This window comes from Aphanomyces astaci, assembly GCF_000520075.1.
Source record: "Aphanomyces astaci strain APO3 unplaced genomic scaffold supercont1.4, whole genome shotgun sequence".
Taxonomy (NCBI): Eukaryota; Oomycota; class Saprolegniomycetes; order Saprolegniales; family Verrucalvaceae; genus Aphanomyces; species Aphanomyces astaci.
Window position 1 is genome coordinate 1,595,336 of NW_009798267.1, and position 25,077 is coordinate 1,620,412.

A 25,077-nucleotide genomic window follows, 5' to 3' on the forward strand; every position below is an offset into this window, starting at 1 on the left:
GATGGGTATATGTACATATTTGTTGGCTGGTGCAGCTACTTGTGGTCAGAAGCCATGTCGGCGGATGCATTCGGTCGATTCGAAGAAGCGACCACCCCAGAAGAATGGCAGGCTGTGGGCCGCGACTCGCTCCTGGCGATGCTAGGAAGTGCCCATCCATTGGACGCGTTCAAGAGGTTCCGACGGCGACCGCCCAACATGGACGCGTTGCTGCGCAGTTATGGCCTGGATTAACTTGAACGACGTTAATTTGAGTTGTTGTGTTTGGCAATCGTGTCGATACAAAACTGTGTCCGTTGGAGGCCAACGATTCGTGCAGCCCTTCATCGAGTCTGTAACAACTAGTGTACCAGTACTGTATTGATATGGACATGGGTGAATATGATCACTTTGCGGACACGTTCGGACAATTTCAGTCGGACATACTTGGCATTTGTATTGGACTTAAGGGGAACATATTTTGTCCGAATGAAAGTGTCCAAACGGAACATATTCCGTTCGGACACTTTATACTTGTGTATTGTATTAACCCGCATAAGAACGATCAGCTTTACAGTTGCGAGCGACGACAGAGCATCCGCCCACAAAATTGCGCACACCGCAGCGTAGCGGAGGTCGTGTGTATAATTTTGTGCAGGCGGTGCCTTGGCGAGGAGTGAGCCCCAATCGTGCACTTCACCGAATGTCCAATCGATTCCTCTTGTCGGGAAAAGCGGCAGGTAGGCCGCAGGCCGTGCCGCTACCCGGACAAGGCCTGTGGTACAACTATTCGCATTTAATGCGTAAATTCGGTTAAGTGCGTGTCCGAAGCACATATCCAGCAAATATTTGTCCGAGTCGTTATGGTATGGTACCCTAGCATCGTCCAGATAAACGTGGCGCCATAAAGGTTCATTCCGAGCAGCAACTCCACCGCCGCGCTGTATACTGTACAAGATCGGGTATGTCACTCAACCACTGTCCGTAGCTGCGTCCGATCATATATCATTGAAACCCCCTAATATTACCGATGCGTGATAATTCAATCAACGATAGATTTGGCTTGCAATTTCGTCACCTCCATATATGTAGGCGTACCATTGAGGATGCCCAAATAAGAGCATTTCCATCGGCACCTCCAAATGGCTGGTTATTTTTGGGACCAACCAGAAATAACCAAAATATGAAAATATTCGTCTCCACACACCATTTACTCCAGTCACCGAAAGACAAAATACAGGAGCCAATCATTGACTACTATTGCAAATATTTTCACCAATCAATTGCAACCATGGATATCTCGTTTTTGTTAACGTTACTGTAGATGCTCTCAGAAGCACCGTTGGTTCGAGCAAATGCAGCGCAATTGAGATCGAAGTTGCCTCCTTTGACTACCCTACTGGCTGGGCTGAGCGACACTACTCGTGAGCATTTTTTGTACCTTTCGAAGTCAACAAGTGGGCAAAGTGACCCTCCGTGCAGCTTGAAATTCGCAGTTTCGTCCTCATCAACGTGAACTCTAGTCAGCATCACTATGCACCACTAGTAGTACGTCGGTATTACTTGAGGGTAGGGTCCAATTTGTTGTCGTCGTTACTTCCATCAACCGAGTCACCATAACCGGACGAGCCTGTTATGCGAATTATTTGCCGTTGTCACCATAAAAAAGTAAAATAAAATTACGGCAAACGTCAAAATACAGTCTTATTATACAGTACCATCGTACCATTGGGAGTATCCCCAACGGTACTTTACAGACTGTTAACTCGATATACAATCATAACGGGGCCAATCCCATGCAATTGGCCAATCCGACGCTGAGCGTGGCCCCAAGGACGATGCCGAGGTTGATGAAAAACGCAGATGCGACCCCCGTGGCGCCTTTCTCTGAGTCGTCGACGCAATCACTGACTACAACCACGGCCAGTGTGCAGGCGAACCCCCCCGAGAGCCCCAAGAGCGTCACAAACAGCACCGAAACCCCGTCGTGGGTAAAACTGTGGCCGGTAGCCGCGCACACCATCAACGGCACGAGGGCGAATCGCGGCAGCACCACCTTCCACACTGTGAAGCGCGTGATGCCAAGACGGCACTTGGATGCTGCGAACCGACCGACCACGTCACTCAGGGCAAACAGAGCCATGAGAAGAAGCGGCCACCACCCGTTGGCATTCAAGGAGGGAAAGTTGTAGCTCGGGATGTTGGACACGACGCCCGGCCACAGCAGCAACGAGCACAGATACGACAGCGCCAAGAGCACTTCGTTGAGCAGAATTTTCGTCCAGAGCGACCGCTGGAAGGATTGCTGCTGCTGGGGGGCGGTCTTGAGGGTCTCGCGTGCGATGGCTAGCCGTTTCAACATCAAGTAGGCCACGACGCCACCGACGACGGTGAGGGCACCGACGCCAAAGTACATCATGGACGACTCGACCACAAGATGCGATGGGAACATGGCTTTGGTGACGAGGCGGTAGGTGGCGGTGATGAGGTTGGAAAAGCCGATGCCGAGTTGGACGTTTTCCAGAGCTCCCTTGGGGAAGAGGGAGGCCAGTGAAAAGACGGCGCTGTCTAGGAACGAGCTGGCAATGGCTAGCACACCTGTGCTGGTGAGGACCATTACAAGGTGTTGGGATTCGCCAGAAAGGAAATAGTACGACAACGGCACAAGGATGAGCACCACGACTTGGACGGCAAAACCGCCCACAATCTGCAAGGAATACTGCGGGGTTCGACTTCGCCATAAAATCACAACGAACGTGAGGATATTGGCGACATTGTAGACGCAGGAGAGGGCAAAGACGAGGTTGAAGTTGGGAAAAAGGGTCGTCCAGTAGTCGACTGGCTGCATCATGGCGCAGTAGGGGAAGATGTAGCCAAAGCCCATGACAAGGAACAGCTTGGACGCCACGCGCATGTTGACCGACGTCAACGTCGCATGAGATGGCAAGACCGACGGCGACAGCAATTGCACCACGTTGGCACTTGGACGAACCATTTTGTAAAATGTGCAAAGGTGCAACCAACTCCGAGGCAGTTGTGTCCGTTGCGTTGCGGTGTCCAATAATGCATCGAACGTGTTAAAAGAGTTGAGACACCTCGAAGCGTACTCATATTCCTTCTTCACAATACCGTTTCTGGTGATAAAAGTCGGGAGAAGTCAAGTTAAAGGCCGGGAATTACCCTTGAGAACGTATGGCTCTAACGTTATGTTTTTGCTTGACCTAAAGACACGAGGACATGAACACTCACTTCGCCAGGGTACAGACAGTACTCGTACGTATTCTGTCTGGCCCCAATATTCTGTTAACGATGAATATGATCAATATTCCGACCTTAGAGCATCCCCACCGGCTGATGTAAACATAGAGCTGAAAAGACCCGTTTATTGGGTGCGTGCTGTAACAGTAGTACATCACTTCACAGCCAATCCACACCGGTTGGCGGAAATAGTAGTCCTGATGGCGCAAATTCGTGTTGGACGCCCGCTGGCGATTGAGGTTTTGGAGCTCTCGCCAGTGGAGAATCTAGTGCAGCAGGTTGGCGTACATTCTATTGTCTGTAAGATTCATATTCATGCTGCCGGCGTGCTTCAGGACATCGGGATGGCATGCTTCGTTGAAGAAGTCCATTGGGACCTCAATCGCATAGAACTGTAAATGACCCAACAGATCTGTTGAGAAATCTGTGTTTATGGAGCGTTTACATCATGATGTAAAATTTATTGGCAACCGGTGTGGGGCTGAAAAATGTAAATTTTGCTGATGTAGTGATGTACTTTGAAGATTTTTACATTTCTACATCAGCCGGTGGGGATGCTCTTACTTAGTATTTGTATGCATTAATTTTAGCCAATGAATCGCCTCACTATCTATTTCTACCTATCATATAGTAGTAGTATCTTATCCTACACCATTTTGACCAATCAAAGTCATTTAGGGGTAGGGGTAGCACAATTCTGTCGGTTCTGACGAATGGAATCTGAAATATCGATAGTTCACCAAATACGTAGTAGTTCGACATATTCTGACATTTCGGCAGTTACTCCTAATCAGGTTTGCTAAATATAGGAATGCGATAAGGAGGCCGCTGCTCGTTTCAGTTATGTTTACACGTGAGCAAGTGGCATTTCACCTTAGTTCATGCTACCCTTACCATAACTACGAAAGATTTACCCGATGGACGCAGCAGGCCTTCATTCTAGGTGTATGTGTGAACCCTTACGCTTTCACTGTACCCTTCCTACTTAGGAGTATCCAATAGAATCGTTGTTGTCGGAATGGGGTGTCGGAATGAGTATCTTGTCGGAATATTCATGCTAATAACGTTAACTGTAAGGGCATGCCACCCCATAAAATTATGTCATAAACGGTTTTGGCAAGTCTGCAAAAATTTCCCAAAGTCTCATATCCCAGGAGAAAAAGGAGGACAAAAGTATCTACAAAGTTGTCTGGATACCGCTTGAATTGTGGAAAAATTGTTCGATTTCCGATTGACACTGTGAAGTGCAATACTTCAACGTGAACGCAAACCTCCATAAAATAGTTGGACCAAATCGGTCCATTTCTTTTATGCCATAAAACACCCAAATCTCAAGAAAATTATGGCATAAAGTTTTGAACTTTGATGGCATCCAGACACACAATAAATATTTTGTAGTAGTTACGGAGTGAAAAGGAGTACTGTAGCCGTCTCGATACAGACTTGCTGTACGAACTTCGACGTAACGGTCACCGGCAGTAACCGGCACTATTGACCTATCAAAACTCTACTCGAAGTACTGCATCGTTCTGCCTATATCTACAATCCAGTTACCTCACGGAAGGAAATGCGACCCCAGCAATCGCTCGGTAGTGTACACCATACCACTTTCGACAAGGAACTTATAGTCGTCGTGAACATAAGTATTTCATGCTGTACATTTACAGTTAGCGTGACGAAACGTATCCGGATCCGGATGAAACCTCGAAGAAGATCTCTGAAGTACTCCTTCAAATTATCCGAAAAAATAAATCAAAAGGCAATCGAGGCATGGTGGCGGACCCAGAACGAGCAGAGTTTCTCAAGAAGGTGGGGGGACATTACGAACCACTGGACGACAATGTAGACGAGAAGCACCAAGCGTTTAGGCTGTTTACGGTGATCGGGTTTGCCTACCTGTTCTCATGCTTCGCCCTGCTGCAACCGGTCGACTACTGGCACCACCTCTTCCCCACCTTCAACGCCGAGTTTGAGATCGCATGGGTGTACAACCTCGCCAGTGTGTCCACTCTCCTGCTCTTGCTTTGGTTCGGCGCCGCGCCATCGTACAACTGGCGCATCGTCGGAGGGTTCTCCGTTATCCTCCTGTTCATGGTGGCGCTGCCAGCGTCGCATTATGTGTTCACCACTTCCATGCAGCACCTAGTCATGGTTCTGGGTAGCACGGCCATCATCTCCGTGTCCGTCTCGACCGTCGATAGTACCGTCCTGTCCTTGGCGTCGCTGTTTCCTGTGGGGGCCATGGAGGCCACGCAGGTGGGCATGGGCTGGGCGTTGTTTGTGTCGGCTCTGTACCGCGTGGCCACAAAAGCGTTCTTCTACTCGACCGACTCTGTCGTACCCGCCACGATGTTGTACTTTGCGGTGACCGTCGCCACGGTAGCGGGTGGCCTTTTCGCGTACGTCCAACTGCATCGGTTGTCCATTACCCAGCGGTGCATCCATCAAGCGCACGCGTCGCAAGTCGTAGACTTGTCCATGTGGCCCAAGCTCTGGTTCAACGAATGCATGGTGGCGCTGTCTTTTGGCATAACGTACGTCGTGTATCCTGGCGTCCTCACGACCATCCCGAGCTACAATTTCCCCGCGTCGAACGCCAATGGGTGGTGGCCGCTCGTTCTCATGACGACATTTGCTGGATGCGAAGCGGTGGGTCGATCGTGTGTCCGATGGCGCCTTGCCACCCACGACACCATTTGGAAACTGGTGGTGCCGCGGTTGCTGCTGATCCCGTTGATCGTGTGCGCCGCCAAAGGGGTACTGACGCATGACGCCATCTCCGTGCTCAGTGTCGCGCTCGTCGGCTGGTCTAACGGCTACGTCGGAACGTTGGCTGTGGTGGTGACCAATGACTGCGTTGACGACCACGAACAGAGCGTCACGGGTATGTTTGCGAGCTTGGGCATCAACGTTGGCATCTTAGCAGGGGCCACCGTGAGTGTGATCGCCGCCCGTGTCGTGGGGTTGTAGATGCTACAGGCAGTCGACAAGGGCCAACCCCCCGTACTACCGTTATCAAAAATACATACACCGCCGCCTTCGTTGACTGATATAAGTAAACACTGGAACCAGCGCGGCAAACGGTATGCTGCACGACAGGTTCACCTGGGGATGCACGTTGCGAGTACATAAAAGTATTGTGTTTTAAGCAAAATTTGGGCTTTTGTGCTGATTCGCCAAATCTGCTTTGTCCTGACTTTTGTATGTCAAGATCGTCAAGTATCACACTAAATTCAGTCACATACTAATTCGGAGATGTATTGGTCGAAGAATGATTTTGATTGGTCACTTGATGAGTGTTCTGGGTTTTGATTGGTCGATCGATTGTCTGCCGATTTACTCCAATTTCGAATCGACAAATACTGTAATTTTTAGAGGTTACTTCTGTGTGTTGTATATTCTCTATACATTTCAATCGAGCACGCGATAACGTTACAAATTCAACCAGCTCGCCAAGGCGAGGCCAACGGTCGTCCCGACAAAGATCCCTGTGTTGATGGTCAGCGTCGCACACATGCCAGTGAACGTCCGTTCGTGGTCGTCCACGACATCGTTGACCACGACCAAGGCCAACGTGCCCACAAACCCATTCGTGAATCCCAGCGCCATGACCACTCCCAACGAAAACACATCGTATTGGGTGAACCAAAGGCTGCCTTCAGCACAGCACACGATAAGGAGCACGAGCACGACGCGAGGCACGACGAGCTTCCACACTGTCTTGTGCGTAAAGCCACATCGCCATCGAACACAGTATCGACCCAACGGCTCGCACACGGCATAACTTGTCATCAACACCAACGGCCACCATCCCGTAGCATTCCACCACCCGCTTTCGTCGTGGAAGCATGGGATCGACGTGATTACACCGGGGTATACAGAGAACGTCGTCAAGTACGTCAACGCTACCATGGCCTCGTGTGGCCAAATCTTTCGCCAGATCGAAACGTTCATGGTTTGACCCTTGGCGCGTTCGTGAAGTCGTTGCTGGGCCATCGGCAGTCGCACGAGGATCGAAAATGCCACGAGTCCCATCGCAATCGTTCCAAACGCAACACCAAAGTACACCATCGACGCCGCGACCACCATGTCCGACTCAAAGCACGCTTTGGACGCGACTCGATACAAAGCCGACACCAGCAGCGCCACGCCTAGGCCGAGTTGAACATGCTCCACGGTTTGCCCGGTACTTGAAAACAACGATGCTAGTGCAAACACGCTGCTGTCGATCGCGGCAATGGATGCACCAAGTGCCGCCGCGGAAGCCAGCACCATCACAAGATGCTGCGTTGTCGTGCTAAGTACAAAATGCGACAACGGCAGCATTGACATGAACAGGAGCAGCACCATGAAGCCCCGTCGGATGCGTTGATCTAGCACGGGTGTGCCATGCTGCAGCAAGAGAACCAGAAGGGTGCCGACGCAGGTGCCGGTGTACACCCAAGAGATTTCAAACTCGGCGTTGAACGTGGGAAACAGCAGCCGCCAGTAATCCACGGGTTGCAGCAGCGCATCCAGGGCAATGATGTACGAAAACCCGACCACTGCAAATAAGCGATTCGCTCTGGCCGTGTCAGCGGCGGTGATTGGCTGGTTGTTAGAGAAGTAGACCTTCGGGAGGCACGCGTCATGTTCGCTGCCCATGGTGGTCGTCGTTTTAATACTGGAGATCGACAAGATTCTGGACAGGATTGCGGAATCTCAACGGGTCAGCAGTAGTAGACAGCATCCGTTCCGCACATTTTTGACAAGAATCGCTGTATGGATGTGGACTGGTGCGCCGAAATTTCGGCTTTGCAGAATGGACCGTATCCACACATTCATCCGGTTAGCCACTACGGATACGATAACATCCACGAATTTGCATGTAACGTTAACAATGGAATAGCGTCACGTAGAAGTGGCCACATGCGTCACTAAGACCGCTCTCCTCCGTCAATTTGGCCTTGCCCTACAGTAGCATATCATATCATACAGAGGTCAGAGAGTCAAGAAGAGCATGGGCAAGTAGAAGCAATATAAGGGGCAGGTCCCAGTAGACTTCCCAGCAAATGACGCAGGGGACCGATGGTCACGTTTAGCATGCCATCAACGCTTGAAGTCGCTTGCATGTCGTCGAAAAACGAAAAACTTAATCGATACCACGATCTACCTTGCTTCTTCGTCGCGCTAACCACAAAGATTTTACGTTTCCACAACGATGTTGAAGAGGCAAACATGTTGAAGGGGCAACTCTAATATTATCCGGATGAAAAAAGTGCTGTACTAGTATTGTTCATGTCCATAAACAGCCAATCCAAGTCCACTGCGACAAATGATGCTCTCTGATTGGTGCGTTTTCAATCCGCCGCCATATGTCCTTTCCTGCACTACCGGTAGTTCAGCAACCTCCAACGATGTTTGACGAACGTGTAGCTGTGGCCAAGTATGGCACAGCCGCCGAGCGAGACCCGATGATCAAGAGGGGCAAGTGCTCTTCTCCGGACAAAGACTTGTCCAAGGCGTCGTTCTTGTTTATGGTACTGGGCTTTGGCTATTTGTTCCCGTACCATGCGCTGGCGCAGCCGGTGGACTACTGGCACCTCCTCTTTCCGACGTTTGACGTGGATTTTGAAATCTCATGGGCGTACAACATTGCCAGCGTCACCACTCTCTTCTTCATCGCGTGGGTCGGTGGGAAACAATGGTACACTGGCCGCATCGTCGGCGGGTTTGTGACCCAAGTGCTGGTGCTAACGATCCTTCCAGTGTCCTACTTGGTGCTCACGTCTGAGCGTGAGAACCTCGTCATGGTCTTGGGCTGCACGGTCATCGTGTCTGTCGCGACGTCGTTCTTGGACTCTTCCGTGTTTTCGATGGCCAATCTGTTTCCACCGGGGGCAGGCATCGAGTCGGTCCAGCTAGGCATGGGGTTCTCGATGGTCGTCACATCGTTCTATCGCATGACAACCAAAGCTTTCTTTCCAGCCAACGCCATTGTCGAAGCCACAATGTTGTACTTCCTCGTCGGCGCCGTCACCGTCGGCTGCGGCATCGTCGCGTACTTTGCCCTGCTCCGTCTCCCGTTGACCCGAACGAGCCTGACACGAGCAACCCAGGACGTCGTGCGCTTGTCCCTTGTGCGTAAAATCTGGCGTCAAGAACTGCTCGTTACCATCACGTACGCCAGTTCGCTGGCCGCGTGGCCCGGTGTCGTGTCGGTCATCCCCAGCTACCAGTTCCCAGCTCTCAACACGTCGGGGTGGTGGTCACTGTACTTGTTAGCGACGTACGCCGTGTGTGAGCTTGCGGGGCGCTACCTCGTTCGCTTTCGGGGTGGAGTAAACGCCAAGACGATGTATAGGCTCGTGCTTCCCCGCGTGTTGTTTGTGCCGCTGGCCATGTGCTGTGCCAAGGGGGTGTTCTCCCATGACGCCGTGTCCATCGCGGTGACCGTCGGCGCCGGGGTGACGTCCGGGTATGTGGGCACGCTGGCCATTGTCGTCGTGAATGAGATCGTCGACTTGGAAGAGCAAAGTGCCACGGGCATGCTTTCCAGCTTGTTCCTCAACGTTGGACTGATCCTTGGGTCGTCGATCGGGGTCGTGTTGGCCACTGTGTTTCACATGTAGGGATAAACGAGACGCCAATCAAGTGTTTTGAGGGTCCTGTATATACTTGTGTATATGCCGTCGTTGGAAATTGCGCCACTCAACCAACAACACGACCGAAAAGTCTACAGGGCATGTACCTTTGCATTCACTTCATATGAGGAATACACAACTCCAAGACCCAATCGGGGTTCTCTAGTAGCCCAACTCATCAACGTTTCTTTGACGATGCAGATATATATATTAGCAAAACAACTACGAGAGCTTGCTATACGCCACAAGTAGCCCGAGGCTGCGCCGCCATAGGTTACATGTTCATCCGAAAGACATGCACATCATACGCGACATTTGGCCACGCGAATGTGACAGTGCAGATGTACATGCCGTCATGAAGTTCGTGGATGGGTGGAAACTTCGGACCAGGATTGGCGAGCACATGAAGAAGGAAATTGACCCCAATCGACGGCATACGCACGTTGGTTGCCGCGGGTGGGTTTGGTAGTGGCCCCGGTTAACGCAGGTATTCCATTGTCAAAGTTGGCCAAGTGAAGCGGCGCCGCAAGGGAAACAAACGATGTTTGAGACTTCGTGCATTAACGCATTAGGGGGAGCCGACGCCGTCTCAGCATCGCTGGTGCGGAGGTCACGCTCACGGTATGGTCAGCCTCCATGTCGGTCGAACGGGGAGAAAGGGGTGTGGAGATCATCTAGAATTCGTTGAGAACATGGACGCTGGCTTGTAATTGGTTAACTGTAGCCAATCACACACCGACATATGAAATAGAACGATCTCATTGGTTCCTGTAGAAAGTGTAACCGGGAAATCGAATGCTGAAACCGCCAATCGCCAATTGAAGGTGATGGTTACAGGAATCAGATAATCGAAGGGTGCTGTTGAACCAGGCAAACTTTGTACTACTGTTTTACAGCAGTCCACCGTTGACAATATGCTACGTTTATTGGTTAAAATGTAGCCAATCCTTCACCGACATTTGAAATAGACCGATGCCATTGGTTGGTTCCTTGTGAATGACGACAATGACGTATCCGCCACATGCAAAATGCACTTTCCACGGTCGATGAGAGCCACACAAGTGAAGTAAAACCGTGCATGAATATATATATATATATATATGACGACACGAGGTATTCCGATGTTTCGTTTAACTTTATACGATATACTATATCATATCATTTCATACTATTACGCCATGCACTCTGTGGGGTAGTACTTTACTGCGGGGTGTGGATAAATTGCGACAAAATCAATCCAAACGAAGAGCCAAGGACAAGGCCAAAGTTCAGGAAGAAGCCCGTGAACGACCCTGCGATGGCTTTCTCGTCGTCGCCGACGCATTCGCTGACGAAGAGGATGGCCAGCGACCCGTGGTACCCGTTGGTGGCCCCCAGCACGAGCACAAACAGAACAGAGAGGGCGTCGTGGTTGAACGCAATACCCTGGACAGACATCACGATACACGGCACAAGAAGCATACGAAGAAGCACGGGCTTCCACACGTTGGCCTTGGTCAGTCCACACCGATACGACACCAAGAGGCGTCCAATGCAGTCTGAAATGGAAAACACCGTTAGGAGGATCAGCGGCCACCACCCCGACGCTTGCAAACTTGGAAAGTTGTGGCTTTGCATCTCCGTGACGAGCGGGGGCCACAGTGTTAATGTTGTCATGAACAAGAGCGCAACTTGCATTTGGTTGTGCACGCATTTGCCAAGCACAGCCCAGCGGTCGATGGGGGCTTTGGTTGTCGTCAAGTTCTGGCTGCTGCTGTCGTAGTCCCCCTTGTGATCCTGCTGTTTTTTGGGGGGCTGGATCAACGGCAACGACTCGTGGGTGGGGGGAGTACTGGTGGTTGTCGACAACATGAACTTGGAGATGGGTAGGCGACGCAGCATGTAGTACGCGCCAATGCACAACCCGACGGTGACCGCGCCCGTGTAAAAGTACAGCGAGCTGGACGCGATCACGGCGTCCGGCGGGAACACCACCTTGGTCACGTCCCGGTAGATGCTACCGATCAACGTGCTGAGGCCGATGCCGAATTGAAGCGACTCTTGCGCATGCAGCGGATATTTGGACGCGAGCGAGATGACGCAGCTGTCCAAGAACGCCGTGACGATGGCGGCAAACGCGGTCGCCCCCAGGATGGACCACACGTGCGCCGACTCGCCCGACACGTACTCGTACACGGCGGGTACAAACACCAGCACGGCCAGTTGGCCGGCGAACCCGCCGACGATGCGACCGGTGAACCACGGCGTCGACCCGAACGACACGATGAGCGCCAACGCTATCAAGTTGGTGTACAGGAACACGCACGTGATGGAGAACTCGATGTTGAAGTCGGGGAAGAGGAACGTCCAGTAGTCCACGGGCTGCGTGAGCGCCGAGAACGGGAAGAGGTACCCGACGCCGATCAACGCAAACAGCACGTTGAGGAGGCGGCGCTCGGCAGGCGATGACGCCACCGTCTTCGTGCGCGGGGATGCGGCTTGTATCTCGAGAGGTTCCATCGACGGTGGATGGCTGCCACAAGGTTGAAGCACCAATGGACCTCGATCGAAACGACCAATTTAGTGCTACCATATGATGGCTCGTGTATGTGGCTTTAATAGAGCGATAAACATGTTACTAGGGAGTACCATAGTTGAAGCGAACATAGAACACAATTTGGTCGTTGCTTTAGGTTGTTGATATATTATTCACAATTATATCCTTTTAGACTGGTATGATATCATTCGTTTGGTCGTCGTGCCCGCGTGTATGCTGGTCAACCGACCCACCAATTCGGACAGCAGCTATAAGTTTGTGCGAGAGTTATCACCCTATTTACCGCTCGTTGTCAAGGCCATTTCATATATGTGATATTTCTAGCACGCGCAACACTGTACTACGTAGTACTAAGCTTAGTACCCTTCTATGCTCTCTCCTATGAGGTACCGTAACATGCAAAGAAACAACCTACTAACGTTAGCAGCGTTGTGCATGCAGTGGGGGAGTTCCGACTTTCCCGCCCAGGTGGCACCGTTAGGTTTCAGTGAAAAACGAGCGTTGATTCGATGACCATCAATTTACGGCCACTTGAAGTGACGCAAAGCCTGAATATGCAATTCATTACAATTGCATGGTGCGAGTACCGGCGGCATGGGGTACCTTGCGCCATCCTGCATTCGTACGAGACACTGTTGTGACGTGAGGACTACCTATTCGCGCAATCATATAAACAATGCCCTAGTAAGATCCGACGACTGTGACATTGCATTAGGTGCCCGTTAACCGAGTTGAGGCTATAGGTTGGCATACATGGCATAAGCCGAGCTGTGGATGATGTGCGTGTTGGTTGGAGGATGGGATGGTGGCGGGGGCTGTGGAAGCGACTGCATTGGGTGCACTTCGGCCTTGTAGTGTTTGACAACGTCAGGCGCGGCTGCAGTCGGTGGCTCCTCCTTGGTCATGTCGTCCAGCGGCTCATGGCGCCTGCAAGGACACTGCGTGAAGCCGCGGCACATTGCGGTCACAAATGCGCAAAGCATGGCAACGGGGGTGAGAAGAACGCGCCACAAGTGATCTACATCATCATGGATGAGGATCCTGTAGTAGTAGATCAGCGTCAGTGAGACATACTCAGCCAGATGCACACAAGAGTGCTCTTGGCTGGATGTCCGCTGTTGCCGTGGTGATCCTTCAGAGACGTTGAAGCGGTAGGAGACTGGGGCAATTGCACTACTCGACAACCTTTGCCCTACGTTGTGATTATTTTGCGTTCGGTCAGGAGGCCGCAATGAATGGTACCTTGACGTTGTAGTGCTGGGCAATGGATTCTTTTGAGATGACTTGCTCGCACCACCAGCAGTAGATAGTTTTGCATGCGTCGCAATGTACAGCATTTGCCAACACTGCCACATGTCGTGGATTAGAATGATGCGTACAGGTACATGTATGTAGTAGACACGCACCGTCGTTGGTCAAGGCGGCTGTGCAAGATGGACAGACCTTCGTGACCATGGACTGCGCTACTTGGATTGTGTGAGTTGCTGTCGTCGCGGGTGCTGTTGTGGAACATCAGTCGCCTAACGTCACTCATGCTGCCAGCAAAACGCAACGGTTGATCGTTGGAAACTATCGAACGCATGGAAACTATCGCATTACTGCATTTTAGATGCATTTCGATTGGTGCAAAGTTCTTTCAAGGATTGGGATTGGCTATGAATAGGCATTTATTCGATACGACGTCAATTTGGTAATTTCGACATTACTCCGATCTATCATCATACTGTACCCTTGGACCGAGAGCTACCGTCGCCGTCACCCTCGCAGCATCGACACATGGCGTTCTCTCCAACGGTCATGTCTCCCCGACGAAGTGGCCAAGCGCAAAGCACGCTGCTCCCACCACTCTTGACGCGATTGATTCGGTTCACGGAAGGGGATCGTGTCAAGACGAGCTTTGGCACGGGCATCTTTCGTCACAAAATCAAGTACAACGGACACTACGCGCATCGACGATGGACTCATGTTTCGATCATGGACTGTGTAGGGGTGTCAACGGTCGTCCGGTGTACGTGGTCGACATGGATGCCGGCGGAGTGCTGCATTCTCAGGTGTGTTTTCTCTCCAGGTCATACTGTGCTGACATGCGACGGGTAGACTTGCTGGATGATGCCACGACTGCCATCGTTGACCGGCAACGAGATTCCTCCAGGGTTGCCGGTGCAGACCCCGTCGAATCGACCTGCCATCGTCGTAGGCTACAACGTACTTGACAAGGTGTACGAGGTTCAGTACGACGACGACGGCTCGCGCGAATCCCTCGAGGTGCCTGTCCCGCTCGCTCCTCCTCCTCGAACATGCACGGAAATCCATTTGTGTCTAGAGCAAATACGTCCGTCTGGCCGCGCGCACGCGCTGCCGCACCAAGTTTGGACTCGGTGTCGTCACGCAGTACAGGTACTAGTACTTTGTCCATCATGCATCGACTTGATGTCTTGTACTAGACACGATGATGGGTTTTACGTGGTGCTCTTGGACTCGAACGCGACCGCGTTCCTTAAAGTACGACATTGTATTTGGGAGTTTTCCCATATAAATCGTTGGGACGTTTCCCCATACGCGTGATGAATGTGTAGGCGTCAAGCGTGAGTGCCGTGGACTTGCGACTACTGGGAAAAATCCCCAAACCGCTCTCGGCCGATCAAATCCTCGCCGAATTCAACGGCCGTCTCACGCAACAACAAGCCGACGCGTTGGCCGCGGCCGGGGAAAATGCCTACTTGACTGTCCGCGCATACTGCGAAAAGAACGCGTCGTCCCTGTCGTCCATTGCATCTACGTTTAACTATGGCGCCGACTATACCGCGGCACTCGGGTCGTTTGTAAACCCAGAATTCCACGACGCCACAGAGAAGGTTCGCCAGGCAGGCGAGCGGGAGCTGCAGCGGCTCATGGAGCTATCCGACCTGGTTAAGACGAGGGTTGGGACCAAGTTGGCCACCAACGCCGAGCTCGTTGAAGTACGTAGTCGTACACACATGATGGAATGTATGTCGTGGTGGGATGGAATGTATGTCGTGGGGGGGGTTCGAACAGGATTCTGTACGAGTGGATTGGCATTATGTGTGTATGTGCATGTGTAGTATTTTCCGTCGATGTATATAGATATATATTATTTTTTTCTGCGATATGGATACTATATGCATGTATGTGTTCAGTATATGTAAGAATGTGTTTTCAATGGAATATATTTTTTCAGCATATATATATATAATAATATTTATTTATTTATTATACCATTCGTGCAAAGAACATGGTCGATATACCCTCATGGATCAGTTGACGTGCTAACTATGCGTATATATTATATATATCACAAGGATATGATGTGATGTGGTGATTACTAGTATGGCTGATGGAGATGTGTATGTAGCTGACAGCCCACTCCAAGAAGATTTTGAATTGCGTGGGCAGTTGCATCGAGATGAGACAAGTGGCGGAGCAACTGGCCAAGCAACTGCAAGCTGGTGCGCAGGTTGTTCGTTCCTACTTCGTTGGAGCTTGTTGGTGGCTAATATGTATGACGTGGCAGAGCGAGGACGGCGCTGCACTCATAGCGCACTTCAAGACGATGCTCCAAGCCCGCGTGGAGCAGCAGCAGCGTCGCATGCGCATGTTGAAGCCCGATCAATTCCTCAACGACCTAGAGCAAACGCTCAGTCCCCGTGGACTCAAGGTCGGTTGGCTATTTATTTATATATGATATACTATTCACGTTTCAAACAAAAAATCCGTATGAAGATATTTTAAAAAAAAATATTTGTAAATAAATTGTTCTGTAGAATTATTTTTATGTTGAATATATTGTTTGACTGTAGTCCAAGGGCAAGGCACTGATGAACGAACTGGCGACCAAGGACATGGCGCTAGCGTGCATGGACCCGCTGGAAATGTTGGAGCGCGTGGAGTCGTTTTTGCCCTGCGTGACCGAGCAAGCCACCGTGTTTATCAATGTAGATATATATATATATTCTAAATATATATATATATATGGTTGATGATTCAACTAGGAAAGCGAAGTGATGCTTGCCAAGTTCCAAGCCAGCAAACAAGGCCGGTCGATCTTGGCGAAAGCGAAAGAATTGGCACAAGTCACAGACGACAACCCGGCGCTGCTCCGGGAAAAGGTCACGGAAGCTGTCTCCAAGCTCAAAGTCAACGTACGAACGATATATTATATTTATTCAATCAGCATATATGTATTATACATCAATACATATATATATATTGTATTTTTAGGAGCTGGCCAAGTGGGGACGAACGTTGGCTGTGGATGCGGCGGCGCGGCAAGAGTTTGTGGACCAGGTGGGAGATGAACATATCAAATGCACACCATTTATATATATATTATAAGTTGTGGATATGTGCAGAGATCCAGACATATATATATTTGGTTGGTTGGATGTAGGTGAAGGACCGATGCTTGGACTTTCTCATGTCGGTGCTGCCGTCGATTGAAGTCGACCCGATCATGTAAGTAGTTGGAGATAGATATATTATAGTCATATTTATGAAAAGCGCCGTATTCGTCACGATGTGCTATATATATATATATATATTATTCTAGTGCCACAAAGATGACATCGAGTACACGATGTGCTATATATTTTTATAAATATATATATTTTTATTTATTCTAGTGGCACTAAAGACGACATCGAGTACACGTTGTCGCACTTGGATTTGTCCAAGTTTAAAGTGCGCAAGGAAAAAGTGTCGGTCAAGCTGGGCGTGGCCACGGACGACGATGTACGGACTATATATATATATATATATATTGCTCTTTTTATTACATGAGTATTATATATATACATATGTATGTATATATATATATATATAAATGTATATGCTGATGATGGTGATATATGATTGGACTAGGTCTTAACAATGAAAGCCACGCATCTCAGTGCGATCATCCCAGGATTGAATTGGACATTTGTGCAAAAGAAGTTTCCATACTTGAACGGCGGGGGGACCGCCGACGCCGAAGTGCTGGGCGGGTGCGTGTCGCTGGGGTTTCGGGTAGTTCTATGCTATAGCAATATCTCTCCAACTGGCCACGCAAGCCAACCCAAATGGCCACGAAAGTAAACCAAATGGCCACGAACATAACGATTGATTGTAGGCGGAAAAGGTGGCCATGGCGGACGGCACGTGGCAGCCGACGCTGGCAGTGTCGTCTATCGAGATTGAGATCAAGGAGGACTTGACACTCCAGATCAACGGCAGCTGGTTCTCAACCGTGTATAACGTACTCGCGTCGGTATTCAAAGACCTGATCAAGGATTACATTGCGTCGACGTTGGAAGGCAGTTTGATTGACCACGTCGTATCGCTTGTGACTGTGCTCAATGCGTTCATGAAGGAGTACTGGCCCATGCTGCTGCAGCTGCTCCATGTCACAGTCGAAGAGCTGCCTTTGGCGAGCGCATGGCGCGGGGCTAAGCCGCTTGCGCCGCCAATGCCACACGAAGAAGACTTGACGTTTACGAGCTCCAACTTGCCCATCGTGTTGGCCAAACGTACGTCTTCAAGCAAAATTGAAGTATTTGCGTGGATTTTGCTTGATTTTGCATAATTTTGACTGGATTTTGCATGATTTTGGCTGGATTTTGCATATGAATATTTGGTACATGGGATGGGTGTAGGCACGCGAGACCGCATGGCGCTGGTATCGGGTGTGACGCTGCCAAACCTCAAGACAAGCACGCTCACGGACACCCAGCGCCACGAACTGTATCGCATTCCACTGCAAGCGACGATTGTCGGCGTGAACGGGTTGTCCTGTGCCAAACTCACGTCGAAAGAGGTCGCGACGTTGCTCGAGACGTTGGCCGCGCCAGTGCAACTGCGCTTTGCCACGGCCGTGCCGGACGACAACTTTCAAGTCAAGCCGCGGCGGATGCTGCGGACATTTGACGTGTCCTTTGGCGATGGACCTCTGGGGCTGAAACTACGTGCGCGGCCCCTGGTACGAGATACTGATATGAGATACTGATATGAGATACAGTGTCGACGGCTCACCCAGGGTATTAACGAGTATGGGTGTGTCTGCTAGGCCACACATGGAGTGATTGTGGCGGGATTCATTCCAGATCGATCTGGTGGCCATGACGAGGCCGAAGCTTCGTCGAGTTTGCCCGCCATGGGACAAGGTGAAGCGAGTGGACAAATTCGACCTGGCCAGCTGCTGCTTCGCGCCAACGGGATTGACGTGCGCGCGATGGCGTTTCCTGTGGTTCGTACAGTTTGATGCGACACGGGGCTGTCGTGCAATGCAATAGTATGTTGAATGGATATACTGAAATATGCGACAATGTTGCAGGTGCTGGAGACGCTCAAAAGCTTGCCGCGACCGGCGGTGCTGACGTTTTCAACCAGTCCGGATGGCATCGTGTCGTTCAAGACGTGGCCGCCGCTGGTGGACCTGGACCTAAAGGACTCGGCCGACCCCTGTCGCAGCTACGTGGTGGTCACGGGGTTCTCGAGGCTGCCTTCGTTTGGGAAAAACTCCAAGCAGATCGCGGTAGACGACCGCGTTGTGGCTGTGAATGGCACGTCGGTCACGAGTTTGCCGTACGACAAGGTGATGGACGTGCTGCGGCATGCGATGGCGTCGCCGCCGTATCGCGTCGACTTTAGTCGGGGCGGCGGTGTGGCAACGACCACGGTCACGTTTCCCAAAGGTCCCATGGGCATCTTGTTCCGCAGCGACAAGGTGACGAGTAGTAGTACAGTAGTGTCGTGGGGGACGACTGACCAGAGGCTGTGTGACATCGTAGGACCATGGCGTGTACGTCAAGAAGTTTGTGGCTGGCCTGGGCCCGGCCGAGCGGAGTGGACTCGTGTACCGCGGGTGTGCCATCCTCCAAGTATGTGGGAAGAACGTGGATGGGTTGGATGTGGAAGGGGTGCAGAGCATGATTGACCACGCACAGCCACCATATCACCTTACGGTCCGCGACATGGACATGGAAAACACGCTGTCACTGCTTTACAGTTAAATTGGTTACGCGACTAACATTGCATTGTTTGGATACATAACACGTTACTACACTGTACAAGGTGTGATGAGATCCACCGTAATTTCAGTATTCCTTGGCACTATGTTTTCCAAATTGCCGAAATGTGAAGAATCAGGGTTGGAATGACAGTGGTATAATACAAGTTGCATGCTGATTTAAACCACAACTAGATTATGCATACTAAGCCTTTTAATAAAGTTGCATATTTAATGCTAGTTTGATATGTACGTTGAAGGTGATATTTTGCAACTTTGCCAGCACATCATTTCTGCAATACTGGTGCTGGAATGCTAGTACACCGTTACTGTACTAGGTAGTACCATATTGAAGGCAATGCTACTTTCGTCGAGTTTTTCTGGCAAACACTGTGTACTGTATACTAGTAAGTGGTTCAGGAAGCAGTTTATTACTGGTAAAGTTAACGGTATACTACTCTGCAATCAACCGCAGTCCTCCTAGTGTTGAGTGGAGAGCAATCATGTCCTGTGCATGATGGTTACATATATATGAGCTGTAGTCGTGGTGCGTTGCACGGTGGTGTTCGTTCACGTAAAGTCTGTCCAATCTCAGAGATGTACTTTACAGACTGTTAGCCCGTATCGCCGGTGGCAGCGAGTTCGTAGAACTTGCTTTCTCGTCAATACATTTATTTTTATTTGATATATTTAGGGTTTTGTATTGGACGACCTGCGATAGGTTTTTAATTACATGAAGCCAAGGTGACATATTTTCCATGCCAGGTAGCCTACGCCAGTCTTATGGCAACTGAATACTACTAGTATGTGGACGTCCAGCTCATTCTGGAACTTGACATCGACTTCACACAACAGCAGCAGCAGCATGGTTGTCCGTAGAAGCGTCTCCATCATCATGGCCGCTGCAACGACAGTGTCCGCGGTGGAATTCCGATTCACCAACAAGTGCGAGTACACCATCAACCTGCACGGCAGTGGCAGCAAGTTCATTTGCGACATCGCTCCAGGGGCCAAAGCCGACAACAATGGCGGGGCGCCCTTGGGCACCATAGGGCTCTTCAAGCACTCTCCGTCGAACGAAGCCAACTGTACGTGGACATGTCATGCATTAAGGGGTCAAATGATCTTATACTTTGTGGCTAGTGCTCGAGTACTCGCTCATCAACTCTGGGTATGGACTCAATCAAGTATGGTACGATGTCAGCAACATCCCACCCGGCCCTGGCTGGTGCTCGAGCTACGAAGACTGCAAAGCATTCACTGGTCGGAAGGGCTACAACGTGCCCATGCTGGTCATCCCCACCAAGTTCAAAGGCAAAGCCAACTGCAAACAGCTCTACGTCACACGGCCAGATGCTCCCGATGCGTACTTGTTCCCCGCCGACAACACCAAAACGCACGACTGTGCCATGGACGAAGTGTTTGACGTGATCTTCTGTCCAGACAACAACGCGCCAGCTCCCACGACCGCCGCCGCTCCTGTCGTTACGACGAAAGCGCCGTCGCCGCCAGTCACAACGAAAGCTCCGTCGCCGCCAGTCACGACGGTGACCCCACCGACCACCTCAACTTATTCGCCTCCACCAGTGACCCCGTCACCGCCCACACCTTCGTCCCCACCTCTACCTAAAGCGCCATCGTCGACCACTGATGTCCCTGCCACTACTTCGACTTCCTCGCCAGCTACACCAGCCTCCCCCACGGTAGTGCCTACCTCTGTCTCACCCGTGGCTACAACTTCTCGAGTGTCGTCCCCACCTAAAAACGACGATGGCTACATCAAGCCATGGTTCCAGTGCGGCGGCAAGGGCTACAGTGGAAGCTCGCTCTGTGGCACTGGCCATTCCTGTGTGGCCATCAGCGACTGGTACTCGCAGTGCATTCCGGACGCCCCGCAGTTTGGTGAGCTCGCAACATGGGCCCAATGTGGAGGCACCGGTTTCCAAGGGAAGGCGGCGTGCCTCCCCCGCGACACGTGCGTCAAGCGCAACGATTACTTTTACCAATGCGAGCCCAAAGACCACCACAACTGACGAGGCAAACGTCCTATCATTAACGTTAACCTTAACGTAGATTTCCAATTTAAGAGCATCTCCACCGCATCCCCATATGTTTTTGTCCCCATCCCTAAAATAGAGCCAGTTCACTGTTTTTGGGATGTCTGCAAAAAATCTTCCGTTTAGGTAGCTGTCCCCTTCCCAGTTGACCTCAAGCTGGAAGTGCATAGTATGACATCGAGAGGCTGCCAAGTTCACTCTGGAACAGAGTTATGAACGGTGTTTGCCTCTCTCTAGTGGTAGTTAGCTTTTCAGAGATTACGACTGGATGGCATGTCGATGGTGACCATCGCCTTGCTATTGAGTTTCCCAAGGTCGGTAATGCCGGTTCTTGCAAGCCTACTTGACCGCAGCGATTATGTAATCCCACCACGCACCAAGTTATAGAGTGTAATTGTTGCTGCGGACTCTTGTCCGTGATGCGCGACCGCATAGCTTTATGCGGTTGCGCCTCTTGGACAAACCCGCGTCCGCCGCAGCGTGGGAACGAGAGTCACCGGCAATCACTGCCGCAGCGATATTGGCCAGATATCGCTGTATCAATGAATGCTGGTGACTCGTTCAGCCACATCGTTCGCGTGCCCGACGACGGCGAGACGTGGTCCACGACATTCGGAAACTGCACGAATGGACTTGCTTCTTCCATACATATTGTAGTATATTTATTGGGACAATTAGTTGGGATATCCCAATAGTGTGCAATTTTCGGGACAAAGTGGATGTCCCAACCCCAAATTTGGTTTTCGGGGCATCCGGTGGGGAAGATTTTGTCCCATCTGATGTCCCATTATCGAGTTGGGACATATTTATGCGGTGGAGATGCTCTAAGAGACATATCTTGGAGTCGCTGCCGGGAAATGAAAGCAGCTCGGCTCTGAGGAATGGGTTTCGACTTCTGAAAACTGATAATTGAACAGGAAACGCAGGTCTTTCCAACAAGCACTGAAACATCTATTTTCACAGTATCTATCATGTCCTAATGTCTCATTTTCTAAGCAGAAACACCTCAAAAATAAAGGACAATTTAAGGGACATATTTTAAGCTTGATCGTGGTATTGATCCATGCATATATTTTTTGTGGTTAGGGTATGATATTCTGTCAGGTACATATGCAGCCTCAACAGGTTATGTATTTATAGAGCCAATTTGTTAATTGATTTATATAAAACACATGGGATCATGAAGAACATTTATTTAAAGAGGTATTTCTACTCAAATTTCAAGGTGGGTGATTGGCTGAATCCGATGTCCCTTAAATTGTCCCATGTCTCTTAAATTGGAAATCTACGTTAAAAGAGTAATCCAAAACATGTCTTCCACGCTTTGATTCAAAATTATACCATACAGTAGTATTATATTAACCATAGTATCCAAGGTTGGTATTAATATTAAATGCTGTCCCGTAACATAAGTCTGCACAGTAAGACTTATTCGTATTTCACCCAAATTTGAACTTGAGTGTGCCATTTTTCACAATCTATGGTGCACGTTAGGTGGCCGCTGAGATGAATCTTGATTTTTGTATGTGACTTATATCCGTATATAATATCCGGAGGCAGTTGGGACCTTTAACCTCCCACTGCAGTGATAAAACGCATGAAATCGGTATTTAACGTATTTTGGTTGTGGGTTTAACTACATTAATTGTACGTTAAATAATAAAACCTCTACTCTTCGATTTGGCCAGTTGGAAGTTTTTAGATGCGATATCGTTCTCTTTCCGCTCAGCCGAAAAAACCTCTATGATCAAATTCCGGAACGACAAAACCTGTCTACAATTGATGCATATGTCCGCAAAAAAATATTCATAATGAATGATATCGTTCTCTAATGTAATGAAGAAATTCTACGTCTCAGATTCAAATTTGGAGATGAATTGGTCCAGAAATAGATATTTAACCTAGCGGTATTTTACATGGGCGCTTGGATATTTGGCCACGTGCTCGACAATCACAAAAATGAGTGTTGAGCACGACACCAAGACGAAGAAATGGTCGGGTATGTGAGGCGGCGCAGCAGAATACACAAGGCCTCTACAGCATGACAACGGTCTCGGCTTGGCGTGACCACAACGCCTGGTAAGCGGAGCAGCACTGGTGCAGAGGCTAGGTGCAGCTACAGGCGGTTCATCACAGAGCTTGTTCGACGGACAGAGAGCTGTTGCGTAACGTGTCCAGGCGAAATCGAACGTCCGGGATAACAAGACGTTGTAACAGCTTCCACGGTAGTATGAACAACAGTCGACGCTGCCATTGACGTGACTTTGTTTTAAGTACAGTAGCCTCCGCACGACTGACACCACCAGTGCTGTCTCGTTCATTTGGACGTGTCCATGCTAATCCTTTATCCGGATAATTTATTCGTATATTTTGATAGAAATATGCTGTTGCGAAATCATAAAATATCTGTCGTTGCCGCTGCCGTTGTCGTTGCGTGAGCTGAACGCGAACAAATAACCCACGATTGCGAAATCTCCTTATTGACAGTGAGATCTGTCGATTCAACGTCTCAATTTGCTGAAATTTTGAGTAATGAATATGAAATAGAAGTCAGAAATTTTTGTGAAAAGTTGGTAGTTTAGATGACGTGCACCATAGTTGATCCAATTTAAGCCGGAGAACTAGGGAGAGTCAATACCACAACGTGACATGCATGACACAATAACAAGCGATGATGATTCTTTGAGTAACTTTCGTAATAACGAGCGGTACCGGTAGCAGTGGACATACGAGGATTTCATTGTACGTAGTACTTACTAATTGTGCTTTGCACCTTTTTTGGCAATTCCAGGGTTAAATTCATTGTTTAAAAATTTCTCAGGCTTAAATAATGTTTAAAAATTTCTCAAGCTTAAATAATGTCTAAAGTAACTTGAATAACGGGTGGGTGCGTTGTACAAGTTACTTCATCTAATGTAAAGTTACTTCATCTAATGCGATGATTGGTTGGTTGAAGTTGGTTTTACTAGGACTTTCGTAAAACAAGTTGTTTGCCGTTTTCATTCTGGCAAACAACTTGCTTTACGTCAACATGTCAAGGTGCTTGACGAGCTATGGCCACATACATGACCTCCCATCCGTCACTACAGTACTAACATTATCTACTCCGAGTAATGTATATAACGTTAGGGATATAGTTAGGCTACAGTACATGTAAGTAGTCGTCGATCTGTCCAATGATTCAACGCTATGCCATACCTTCAACTCTTGATCTGCTCTAACCTTAGCACTGTACGTGGAAGGCAAGGGCGCACTACGACTACACGATGTACAGTACTCCCATTTCACATCCTACAGTGCTGGCCATAAGTGAAAGGTACAACACTTTTTTGCTCGAACATTTTGACTGGTACCTCAAACCTCAATAGCATTTGTAGCAGGTGAATAGCAATGAAAAGACGAATGTTTTGGCACCAAATGACCATAGTAGCTCGGCATCAAAGCAGAAAAATCTGTAAAATAGTAAAATGAGTACAATTATTTCTGGCCATAAGTGAAAGGTACAAATGTTATAAGCGAACTAAAACACCGAAAAATAATGCGATGTTAATCGTTTTACACACTAATACTTCGTACACGACCCCTTGCCTTGCAGAACATCGATACAGCGCGATTTCATGGATG

At 49.6% G+C, this 25,077-nt stretch overlaps 10 protein-coding genes across 16 annotated transcripts in view; 5 read left to right on the top strand and 5 right to left on the bottom strand.

Annotated features, from left to right (window-relative positions):
- Positions 1-54: 54 nt before the first annotated feature.
- H257_02706 (hypothetical protein) lies at positions 55-234 on the top strand (the record flags this gene model as incomplete). Its single annotated transcript, XM_009826457.1, has 1 exon — positions 55-234. One exon carries the CDS (start codon positions 55-57, stop codon positions 232-234), a length of 180 nt encoding a protein of 59 aa, XP_009824759.1.
- A 1,522-nt stretch (positions 235-1,756) lies between these two features.
- Positions 1,757-2,974, bottom strand: H257_02707 (hypothetical protein; the record flags this gene model as incomplete). Its single annotated transcript, XM_009826458.1, has 1 exon — positions 1,757-2,974. One exon carries the CDS (start codon positions 2,972-2,974, stop codon positions 1,757-1,759), a length of 1,218 nt encoding a protein of 405 aa, XP_009824760.1.
- Positions 2,975-4,988: 2,014 nt separating this feature from the next.
- H257_02708 (hypothetical protein) lies at positions 4,989-6,421 on the top strand. Its single transcript, XM_009826459.1, has one exon. The coding sequence runs from the start codon at positions 5,008-5,010 to the stop codon at positions 6,205-6,207; it is 1,200 nt and encodes a 399-aa protein (XP_009824761.1). The 5' UTR covers positions 4,989-5,007; the 3' UTR covers positions 6,208-6,421.
- Positions 6,422-6,551: 130 nt separating this feature from the next.
- H257_02709 (hypothetical protein) lies at positions 6,552-8,020 on the bottom strand. Its single transcript, XM_009826460.1, has one exon. The coding sequence runs from the start codon at positions 7,879-7,881 to the stop codon at positions 6,670-6,672; it is 1,212 nt and encodes a 403-aa protein (XP_009824762.1). The 5' UTR covers positions 7,882-8,020; the 3' UTR covers positions 6,552-6,669.
- Positions 8,021-8,609: 589 nt separating this feature from the next.
- H257_02710 (hypothetical protein) lies at positions 8,610-9,936 on the top strand. The gene has a single exon (XM_009826461.1). The coding sequence runs from the start codon at positions 8,634-8,636 to the stop codon at positions 9,846-9,848; it is 1,215 nt and encodes a 404-aa protein (XP_009824763.1). The 5' UTR covers positions 8,610-8,633; the 3' UTR covers positions 9,849-9,936.
- Positions 9,937-10,976: 1,040 nt separating this feature from the next.
- On the bottom strand, positions 10,977-12,379 carry H257_02711 (hypothetical protein). Its single transcript, XM_009826462.1, has one exon. The coding sequence runs from the start codon at positions 12,357-12,359 to the stop codon at positions 11,061-11,063; it is 1,299 nt and encodes a 432-aa protein (XP_009824764.1). The 5' UTR covers positions 12,360-12,379; the 3' UTR covers positions 10,977-11,060.
- Positions 12,380-13,086: 707 nt separating this feature from the next.
- H257_02712 (hypothetical protein) lies at positions 13,087-13,942 on the bottom strand. The gene is made up of 4 exons (XM_009826463.1): positions 13,803-13,942; positions 13,639-13,742; positions 13,471-13,588; positions 13,087-13,414 (listed from the first exon to the last, which is right to left on the bottom strand). The coding sequence occupies exons 1-4, from the start codon at positions 13,849-13,851 to the stop codon at positions 13,134-13,136; spliced, it is 552 nt and encodes a 183-aa protein (XP_009824765.1). The 5' UTR covers positions 13,852-13,942; the 3' UTR covers positions 13,087-13,133.
- Positions 13,943-14,061: 119 nt separating this feature from the next.
- H257_02713 (hypothetical protein) lies at positions 14,062-19,478 on the top strand. Of its 7 annotated transcripts, none has more exons than XM_009826467.1 (19): positions 14,062-14,324; positions 14,384-14,447; positions 14,494-14,661; positions 14,720-14,793; positions 14,841-14,898; positions 14,973-15,356; positions 15,770-15,871; positions 15,929-16,072; positions 16,215-16,349; positions 16,407-16,556; positions 16,636-16,701; positions 16,805-16,869; positions 17,037-17,145; positions 17,275-17,418; positions 17,522-17,918; positions 18,045-18,367; positions 18,455-18,679; positions 18,722-19,114; positions 19,179-19,478. In XM_009826467.1, the coding sequence occupies exons 1-17, from the start codon at positions 14,173-14,175 to the stop codon at positions 18,647-18,649; spliced, it is 2,730 nt and encodes a 909-aa protein (XP_009824769.1). In that variant the 5' UTR covers positions 14,062-14,172; the 3' UTR covers positions 18,650-18,679; positions 18,722-19,114; positions 19,179-19,478. The 7 variants fall into 7 exon arrangements, with proteins under 7 accessions (XP_009824769.1, XP_009824766.1, XP_009824768.1 ...); XM_009826464.1 differs by having other exon boundaries at positions 18,455-18,634; XM_009826466.1 differs by having other exon boundaries at positions 18,455-19,114.
- Positions 19,479-20,149: 671 nt separating this feature from the next.
- On the top strand, positions 20,150-21,554 carry H257_02714 (hypothetical protein). The gene is made up of 2 exons (XM_009826471.1): positions 20,150-20,484; positions 20,540-21,554. The coding sequence occupies exons 1-2, from the start codon at positions 20,202-20,204 to the stop codon at positions 21,427-21,429; spliced, it is 1,173 nt and encodes a 390-aa protein (XP_009824773.1). The 5' UTR covers positions 20,150-20,201; the 3' UTR covers positions 21,430-21,554.
- Positions 21,555-21,834: 280 nt separating this feature from the next.
- H257_02715 (hypothetical protein) overlaps positions 21,835-25,077 on the bottom strand; it is a gene marked incomplete at both ends in the record, with an annotated part of 4,740 nt that continues 1,497 nt past the window's right edge. The window contains one exon of the mRNA XM_009826472.1: positions 21,835-21,959. Coding sequence (XP_009824774.1) covers positions 21,835-21,959 — 125 coding nt within the window. The remainder of the gene's footprint in view (positions 21,960-25,077) is intronic.